The following is a 10,580-nucleotide window of genomic DNA, read 5'->3' on the forward strand; positions in this document are numbered from 1 at the left end:
TGGCCAACACTTCCTTCCAAAGTTTGTGCATCAGATTTTGCTGAAGAGGCTGCTTCACTCTTGAAATGGAAAGCCAATTTTGCCAACAAGAATAGTCCCCTTTTCATTTCATGGAATATATCGCCAACCCAAGCCAAGAATTCTTCCAGCCCTTGCACTTGGGCTGGTGTTTCATGCAATATTGATGGAAGTGTCAACAGATTGAACCTCACAAATTCCAATGTCAGCACGACACTCTCTGACTTTCCATTTTCATCCTTGCCAAACCTTGAATACGTTCATCTTTCCATGAATGAACTTTTTGGCAGCATACCGCCCCAGATTGGTAATCTTTCCAATCTCATTTATCTCGATTTCTCGTTCAATCAGCTGTCACGAGAAATCCCACCTGAAATTGGCTTGTTACGAAATCTTCAAGTCCTCCATCTGAACGAAAATCAATTGTCTGGTCCAATTCCTGAGGAATTAAGCCATTTAGTCTGTCTTACTGAGCTTGTTTTGAATACCAATAACATCAGTGGCACCATTTCATCTTCCTTGGCAAATCTGAGAAACTTGACATACTTGTCTTTGTATGAAAACCTATTATCAGGTTCCATTCCTCCAGAAATAGGAAACCTATCCAATCTTGTCACTGCTTTTTTGAGCTCTAACCTTCTAACAGGTTCAATTCCACCTGTTCTAGGTAACCTCAATAAGTTGGAGACCTTGTTCCTTTTCCAAAATGATCTGTCTGGTCCCATGCCAGTTGAGTTAGGGCAGTTGAAATCACTTCAAAGTTTGAGCTTGTTTGGAAATAATCTCATTGGCACAATCCCAACATCACTGGGTAATCTGACGAATTTGACTGTCCTCCATCTCTATGATAACCAACTCTCAGGCTCAATTCCTGAAGAGTTGGGCAACGTAGAGCTACTTACAGATTTGGAACTAGACAGGAATGAACTGAACGGTTCTATTCCTAAATCATTTGGTGATGTGAGCAACCTGGAATTTCTGTTTCTCCGTGAAAACCAGCTTTCTGGTTCCATTCCAGAGGAGCTTGGGAAGTTGGCAAAGTTGGCTGTGATGGAGATGGATACAAATCAATTCTCTGGTCATCTGCCGGAACATCTTTGCCAAAATGGAACACTTCAGAACTTCACGGTAAGCAACAACAAGCTGATAGGACCAATCCCTATAAGCTTGAAAAATTGCTCAAGTTTATTTAGAGCTCGATTTCAGGGAAACAGGCTGACTGGGAATCTGTCAGAGATGTTTGGTATCTACCCCAACTTGAATTTCATGGATCTTAGCAACAATGAATTCTATGGTGGACTTTCTGGCAACTGGGGTAGATGCCCAAACTTGGCAGCTCTTTTGCTTGCCGACAATCACATCACAGGTCAGATCCCTTCAGAACTGGGGAATGCATCTCAACTTCATGCACTCGATCTTTCTTCCAATGACTTTACAGGGGAAATTCCAAACCAAGTTATGATGCTGGCTTCCATGCTCAATCTAAATCTACAAAATAACCAACTTTTTGGCAATATACCGGAAGAAGTCAGTTTGCTCAAAAATCTGCTTTACCTTGACCTGTCACGAAATTTCTTGCGTGGATCTATCCCAGAAACTTTAGGAGGTTACCAACAATTGTTTTACCTGAATTTGAGCAGCAACAACTTAAGTCAACAGATTCCACCTCAGATGGGTAAGTTAACTCGACTTTCTGTCTTGGATCTGAGTCATAATCACATCACAGGAGAAATACCACCTGAGTTCAGAAGTTTTCAGAGCCTAGAGATATTGGATATTTCCCATAACAATCTCTCTGGTTTCCTTCCAAATGCTTTGGCTGAACTGCCTGGTTATTTGCATATTGACATATCTTTCAATAATTTAGAAGGTCCAATTCCTTATGGCAGAGCCTTTAAAAATATCACCATAGAAGAATTGAGGGGAAACAAAGGTTTGTGCGGTAATATTACTGGTTTACAAGCATGTAGAAGTCCTCAATTGAGTATGAAGCGTGTAAAGGATAAGGGGTTGAATCTTGTTCTCGTAATTGTGCTCCCTCTTCTAGGATCGCTAATTCTTCTTTGTGCATTCTTTGGAGCCCTTAAAATATGTCGACAAAGGGAAAGAAAAACCACAGAGAATGTAGTGGATGCTGATTTGTTTTCCATATCAACATTTGATGGCAAAGCAATGTACAGAGAAATATTAAAAGCAACAGAAGATTTCAGCGAAATATTCTGCATTGGGGAAGGAGGTTATGGAAGTGTTTACAAGGCAATGCTCCCACCTGGTAACTTGGTAGCTGTAAAGAGACTTCATCTGCTGCCGGAGAAGGTGTACTTCAACAGTTTCTTAAATGAGATAAGAGCCTTGACAAACATCAAGCACAGAAACATTGTTAAACTCTACGGTTTCTGCTCAAATTCCACAAACTCCTTTTTGGTCTATGAGTACCTTGAGCGAGGTAGCTTGGCCAAAATTTTCAGCATGGAAGAAGAAGCTAAGGAACTAGACTGGGAAAAGAGGGTGAACATCATCAAAGGCGTGGCTCATGCCCTATCTTACATGCATCATGATTGCACGCCTTCAATAGTTCATCGGGACATTTCAAGCAACAATGTGTTGCTTGATTCAGAATATGAGGCTCGTGTTTCAGACTTTGGCACTGCTAAATTTCTCAGGAAGGATTCATCTAACTGGACTACTCTTGCTGGCACATTAGGATATGTCGCGCCAGGTAATTAATAGGGGTTATAATTTCTCTCTTTTATAGGTATTAAGTGTGAAGGTTTTCCTGATGATATGATTTTCCGTGCAGAGCTTGCTTATACAATGAGTGTCACTGAAAAGTGTGATGTTTATAGCTTTGGGGTCCTGACATTGGAAATAATCAAAGGGAAGCACCCTGGTGAATTAGTTGTCCATCTGTTGTCTTCAACACCTGGAGATATAGAACTAAAAGACTTGTTGGACCAGAGACTTTCGCATCCCACACAAGAAATTGAAAAGATTCTGATATCAACCGTCAAACTAGCAAAGGCATGTTTACATGTGAATCCAAAATCTAGGCCAACTATGCACATTGTTTCAAGTTTGTTACCTGTGGGTGCACCATGAGGGCAACATTTTGGTAGGTAACCATCAAGGGAATTTTATTTGAGTGGGAAACATTGTTTGGAGTTTACATGCGAATAACATTGATTTTCTTTGTACCTTGGTATATCTCAAAATTGAATACTAAACCTAAAAGACAAACAATTTTCCTTGTAATACTTACTATATCATTAGAAATTTCCATAAAGCTTGAAATATAATTTTTTTGAAAGTTTCATATTGTTATTGCAAGTCTTAGAGAAATTTCTAAAATTATGATGAATTTTTAAAAAATTCTACAAAGGGGGCATTTTGTGTATGGGATTCCGTCCAAGAGGTCTTCGCATTCAGCAAATGCAAGCTCAAGGAACTCGCATTTGCTGAATGCGAAGTCTCCTTGAATTTTCCGACCACCAAAATCCAAAAAAAAAAAGAAAAAAAACAAACCTCGCATTTGTTAAATGCAAGGTATATGACCTTGCATTTAAGGAATGCGAGGTAAGTGACCATTTTCCCTTGCTTTATGATTTCACTGCAAATTATAAAATGATTTACAATTTGCAATGAAAATTTCTACAAATTTTACTACTTAAGGCTCTAAATTCATCAGAACTGGAAAAAAAATCCCATAATATTGCCGTCAATACTTGATAATAAATTGGGGCAATAAATCTTAAGCGAACTAGTAGGCTTTCAGCTTTACTGTATCTCGCATTTGATAAATGCGAATTCCTAGAAAATTATATTCAAAATTTGCTTTTTTTTTTTAATTAGGAGCACACAATCATTTTTGTTTTTGCATTGACATTTATCATAGAGGAATAAATCCTTTTTATTTTAAAACTCACACGAGTTAGAAGTTAGCAAATGTGAGCTCTCAATACAAAATTTTATCTACTAGTAATTCTTTGTATATAAATAACAAAAAAGTTATATTTCTTATAGATTAAAAGATTTGATAATTTCTCGGTTAGAAAGGCTGTATGATGCTCAAAAGCTGTTGGGTTGATGGTTTTTAGTAAGATTATGGAGCAAAAATGAAGATTTGTGAATTGGGTGAGTTTGGAAGAGAGAAAACGCAAGGAAGAAGAAGAAGAAGAATGAAGAAACTGACCGCATATTCGTTTTGTTATGGCCGAGGGATCAATACGCGACCCCATGGTCGCGTTTTTAGCTTTGCGGCTGCGGGTTGTAATTCGTGACCACTGAATACGCGACCTCATGGTCGCGTATTGTGGTTGACCTCAAGGGCTTTGCATACCTCGCATTCGACAAATGCGAGGTAACACAGCTCGCATTTGCTCGCATTCGCCAAATGCGAGCTATTTTTCCTTTTTTTCCTGAGAGACTGACCTCACATTTGTGAAATGCGAAGTATCTGAACTCGCATTTCACAAATGCGAAGATCATAATCCTGGAACTAACTTCAAAAATTACCCCCCTTATAGAAAAACTTTTTTTTTTCATCACAATTTAAGAATTTACTCCAAGTTTTAAGATTCTTCCAAGCTCAATTGGTATTTTTTTTCACGATTGTTTAACTAATAAAAGGCAAAATGCTTTAGTTTATGTCTTGAACTTTATTTGAGGTGATCTCATGGTGCAAAAAAAAAACTGTCATCCTGATGGTGAAGAATTCAGATGAGTTTAAGAGCTTTTTTTAATTGTTTACAAATCTTCATTTAAAACACCAAGACTATTGGCCTATCTCACAGGCCTACTCCTAATTAATCTTCAATTAAAGGAACATATCGGCCACATATTTTAAAGTTAAGAGACTAAAATTGATTTGCCACAAATAATTTGCAAGACCCTTATGATAACAAACCGAATTAACACTTTTGGTACACAAGGAGGAACCATGGATTCATGAGTCCTCATTTATATCCAATAAAACTACTTGAGAATCATTTAGAATTCTCATAGTTTTGCTAGCATTTTTATTTATTTTAATTATCAATATTAATTATTGCGCCAATAAGGTTTTACTCGAAGAAATAGTAGAAGAAAGGTCTAATGGGCCTTTAATCCATCCATGAATTATAGAGCTGGATTCAAGGCAGACAGTAGTAGCAACACGAATCCGCGAGGCGGATCCATGCCTAGCCAGCTTAAATCCATCCGCAGATCCTCGTGGCGGCCAAACCCGAAGTTTTATGTGTTTTAGGCATTTTGTGTGTTTTTGTTTTGTTTTTAGTTTAGATCTTTGTAGCCTATAAAGAGAAGTATTTAGGATACTGTAAACAGCTTTTAACAAATAAATCAAATTAATTCTTTGAGTTGTTGGCGTTAACATGTCCCTGGAAGTGCGCTTTATATTTTAGATTCTGGTTGAATCTTGTTATTTTGAGGTTTTAATCGTGAATCAACCCTTCGATCCTTCTTCTGAGAAGTGTTCGTCGAACCCCATCTAGTTCTATGCTTCCACCCCGCGTCACTTTTCCTTTCCCTAACCTTACGGTATACGAAGTAGTAGAATTGGGTACAGCAGATGGTAAAAGAAAGTGCAAACCGCATCATCAATTAGTACAAAAGAAGAAAAAAAATTAGAAAAATAGACTTGTAGAATTTATTTTTTTGTCAGTAAATTAAAGTGGAAAATGTGGGATCAAAGATGGAAAAAATGTCCAATAGGATTTAGACGCATGGAGAGAAAATGATGATAAGGAGACGGATGAAAAACCACCATCTAAGGTGCGCTAGTTGGAAACTAGGAGATGTGAAAAATTAACCCACGAAAGCTCCAATCTGTGGGAGAGTACGTGCTGTCATCTTTCTATGAATCCATATCATTACTGGCATACACATTGAAAAGAAGACTGCCATCAATGATGTTATTTATGTACTAATCTATTTGTGGCAGGCATATTGAAGAATTAAAGTGTAAAAGCGCACTAAAGGGTGGGAAAATGGACGTTTACTTGACCTTGATGAAGTGCTAAAAGGCCAATTTGCCAATGGGATGCTAACACTATAAGTCAATTGACAAAATACAAGATAATTGAGTGATGCAAAATGATTGGAAAGCTTCGTTTTAGTGCTGATAATAATCATTCCCACCCTAGAAAGTTTGAGCAGAAAAAACCAAACAAAATTGGAGGAGCAGGAAAGATAAAATGTTCAATTTAGTTGTTCATTACCAAATCTTGTGTGGCAGCTGCATAATAATACATTCATCTTCTTTCGGTGTTCTTTTTATAGCTAATGTTTATATTTTTCACTCTGGGTTTTTGCAATCTTTCTAAGGTAAAACTGTATTACTATTGGAGTGGTAAATATACAAGTATGAGGAAAGCATGGTAGAAGGTTGGATAACGGTTTTGCTTTATCCATTTAAATCCCATCATTAAATTTTAAATTCATTTATTAGATGCTATTTATACAATGTATAAAGTTAGAGTAGAGGCAATTGGTATAATTTTTTTTCTTTTTTTGAACTTTTAATTTTAATCTTATAAAAACTAATTTTTACCCTAATAACATAATCACATTTGTCAACATAACTATGCATAAGCATCCTAAATATATATTGTAACTACCAACCAAACGGAAGGGGTACCAAAGCTCCAATCCGGGGGAGAGTACGTGCTGTAAATGTGGCTGTTATCTTGCTAATATTCTATATCATTACTGGCATACTTATTCAAAAGGAGAATGCCAATGTAGATGTATTTATCTATTAATCTATTTGTGGCAGCCATAATAAAGAATTAAAGTGTAAACCTGCACTAATGGGTGGAAAAATGAATATCTACTTAACCTTAATGAAGTGCTGCCAATTTGCCTATGAGATGCAAACATTATAAATCAATTAAAGAAAACTAAATACAAGATAATTGAATGATGTGATATGATTGAAAATTTTGGCGTTAGTGCTTAATTATTCCCAACCCTAAAAGTTGGAGCAGGAAAAACCAGTCAAAATTTGAGGAGAAGGAAGGGCCATTGCTGTGTGGTTGCTGCATAATATATTCATGGGATAATTTTAGAAATATCACTCAGCTCCCTGAGATTTTTAAAATCTCACCCTTAGATTGATATTTTTTGTAACATTTTAACCCCTTTGGAAGAAATACAAGAAGAATAATTCCAATAATACCCTTATATTATCCTACTTATGAAATTTATGACAACAATACAAAATAAAATAAGGTTAAATTTTTATAAGGTGTAAATTTTTTGACGTAAACTATTTATTTTAGTTATATTTGAACAAAAGGAAAATTTACACCTTGAAAAATTCACATGTATGAAGAGATAATTTTAGTTTTCAATACAACTAAAATTACACAATGAATTAAAACATATTTTTCCAAAAAATATCTTGACTTCCTTAGTTGTAACTATGCACAAAATTTAATAAGGTTGTAATTACTATCTAAGATCCTCCTAAGTGGTTGATTTTGATTAGATTTAATTTATTCATGTCTTTTGTTATTTCACTATGACTCCAATGTAAAGAAATATGGACCATTATTAGCTAGCAATTTATTTTTTTTTACTTTACATTTTTTGCTTTTAAAATTTTATTTTGTTTTGACTTTTTGGTTAAATAGTTGTTAAGAGCAAGGGTAATGTTGTTAATTTGTAACCTTTAATAGGAATATTTAGTCTTGTCAAATTGACAAGGGAGGCAAGTGAGATTTTAAAAACTTGAGGGGAGCTGAGTGATATTAAGACAAATCTCAGGGAAGGTTTCTGAAATTATCCCTATATTCATTTCACGGTCATTTGGTTGATTAACTTCAAAACACATGGATATATTGTTTTTGGTACTTAGAACTGCTACGGAATAAGAAATGACGTATTTTTTTGAGGCAAAACATTTAATAAGAATAAGAAACCTCGGCTTCACATGGTGATGTATCTTTTTACCCTTTATTTAAGTAAGTAGTCATACAAAAAAGATTTCTATTTTTCTCTTGTTGAATTATTATGATTATTGTAAGGATAAATTTTTTATCTATTGTCAATGTATATATATATTTTTTATATTAGCAGCGTTTATAGCATGTAACATAACATGAATTCAAATTTGAAATTCAAATTATGAATATGTGGCATACATCCAAAACTACTAGTATAAAAATAATCACTAGACGGTCAATATAAAAACAATTAATCTTTACCGTAAAGCGTAATTATTCCAAAGCTTGAAGTGGGTAGACTTACTATAAACAAGTCGTGTGTGTTGAAGTCATTTCATGATATACACGAATGTTATTTTTTAGGACAAAAAAGTTAGGTGCCATTTATAATTAAATAAATAATGCAATCTATATTTATTTTATCCCTAAAAAAGTAGGACCGATATTCATTTTTTCTTCTAAAAATGTGTGATCTAATCCAATCTATATTTATTTATTACTGAAAAAGTGCGATATGACCTTTTTGTACATAAAAAACGACTATATGTGAATCACATGGTAATTTCAGACTAAAAAGTGATCAAAAATTTAGGTTGGGATTACATTTTTTTAACTTCTTTTAGTTAACTTAAATTTATAAGGGACATAAAATTAATATTTTAAAAATAAAGGACGAAAAAATTCATTTAACGAAATGTATGAAATGTTTTGAATCATTTTTCCAACAATTTAATACTCGAGGCCACTTTTAATCGGCACCGTTAGCAAACTTGTATGATTTTTATAAAGAAGAACAATGTTTATTAGTGTTGCATCTATCTTGTCGTGTAATGGTTTTCCCAAACTACCTATAATTAAAAAGTGACTTTACATTGCCCACTACCCCTACGCGTATGTTCTTTATCTTTTTTCTCGGACAGCATTAGTTAATATTTTTTTCAAAAACTTTTTTATTACACGTGTTTTTTAATGGATTCATCTATATAATCGGTGGTACCGGTTTAATTTTGTCTACAAAAATTTAGATTTGTAAAGAGAGAAAAAGAAAAAGAAAATCTCCATTCATATAGACTAAAATGAAAATGTGTATAGAAGAAAAATTATACTTTAGGTGTATAATATCAAAATTTTTTTTTATCAAATTTCAAAACCAGAAATTTATGTTACCGAATATTATCAAAATTTATTAAATTTGATAAAAAGCCCGTTTGTGAGTGGTGAAAATATCAAATTTATGCATGATACTTGATGGGTATAATAATGTTTAACTTTCATAATAATGAGTGTTACCTTGTTTAGGTGTTCTTATCATTTGCCCTTGAGATATAAATACAGTGTGCCAAAGTCACTAGCATACGTACCTGAGCAATTGCGCTACCGGAATCCGGTATAAAGGTAGCATCACAAACGACCTCTTCTGAGTTCATGGACGTCAAAACTCTCGCGAAAATTTTCTTTCTCGTCTTACTTTCAACTTCATCCATCTCATCTGCAACATCAAGAACAATTTCCGGGAAAACAAGTGAGTTGTGTAGTTCACAAATACCTTACATGACAATTGATAGTTTAGTTTATCGTTCGTGTTTGTGGTGCTTTGGTTTTATGCAGACGAATTTAGGGGCAACGATACCCATGTTTCAGAGGTAAAGGTACACCCAAGTCCCATCCGGTCACCAAGATCAAAGGCAATGGATGTTCCTTCTCCAATCGGCTTTTGTTGTTGATAATCCAAAATCAGACGAAACTTCAGGATTTGGGTTGGGAGTTGCTTCTTTTTATTGTATTTTCTTTGGGCGGGGAGGTTGCTTCTTTTTGTGTTTATTTAATTTTTTTTGTTCTGTAAGTACTTCTTTTTATTGTTGTCGATAAGCCTATATACAAATGGGCATGTCTAGTATCAAAATAATGTGAAATCCAAGATATTTGTTCCAATGTGTCCTAGTTTTTCAAACTTTTATCTAATAAGGAAAGAATGGGATTTAAAAAATGGGAAAGAAGAAAGGAGATTTGAACTCAATATTTCGAAGTCTCGGTGCTTCATTTGTAACCAGTGGATCAAAGTCTTCTCGACTAGTTCAATTTACCTAAGGAAAGTCAAGTTTCAATTTTTTTTTGCTTGTTTTGTGGTTCATCTGGAAAGTGCTAGATCTGTTGATGGTTGGTATTTCATAATCATCTATAATGCATACAAGATAGTGTACTCACCATGTTGATGCTTTGTGATAACATCTTCGCCAAAATGGAACACTCAACAACGGCCTCATACTCCGATTACTATTAAACCTGAAAATTGCTCAAGCTTATTTGGAGTCGGATTCGATGGAAACCCGCTAACTAGGAACCTGTCACAGATGTTTGCTATCTATCCAAACTTGAATTTGATGGATCTTAGCAATAATGAATTCTGTGGCAGACTTTCTGGGAAAAGGGCTAGATGCCCAAACTTGGAAGCACTTTCGCTTGCAGACAATTCTCAGAGCTAGAGAACGTGTCTTAACTTCATAGTCTTGATCATTCTTCCAATGCCTTGACTGGGGAAATTCCAAAGCAAGTTATGAAGCTGGCTTCTCTGCTAAAATACCTGAAGAATTTAGGTTTGTAAAAAATCTGCTTTATCTA

The 10,580-nt window shown here is 34.8% G+C and overlaps 1 protein-coding gene and 1 long non-coding RNA gene across 2 annotated transcripts; both read left to right on the top strand.

Moving 5' to 3' along the window:
- Positions 1-1,422: 1,422 nt before the first annotated feature.
- LOC113737293 (MDIS1-interacting receptor like kinase 2-like) lies at positions 1,423-3,202 on the top strand. Its single transcript, XM_027264544.2, has 2 exons — positions 1,423-2,737; positions 2,819-3,202. Exons 1-2 carry the CDS (start codon positions 1,477-1,479, stop codon positions 3,115-3,117), a joined length of 1,560 nt encoding a protein of 519 aa, XP_027120345.2. The 5' UTR covers positions 1,423-1,476; the 3' UTR covers positions 3,118-3,202.
- Positions 3,203-9,185: 5,983 nt separating this feature from the next.
- Positions 9,186-9,897, top strand: LOC140038636 (uncharacterized). The gene is made up of 2 exons (XR_011842211.1): positions 9,186-9,483; positions 9,570-9,897. It is a non-coding gene; the product is annotated as an uncharacterized lncRNA (long non-coding RNA).
- The last annotated feature ends 683 nt before the right edge of the window (positions 9,898-10,580 follow it).

Source organism: Coffea arabica, chromosome 3e, assembly GCF_036785885.1.
Source record: "Coffea arabica cultivar ET-39 chromosome 3e, Coffea Arabica ET-39 HiFi, whole genome shotgun sequence".
Taxonomy (NCBI): domain Eukaryota; kingdom Viridiplantae; phylum Streptophyta; class Magnoliopsida; order Gentianales; family Rubiaceae; genus Coffea; species Coffea arabica.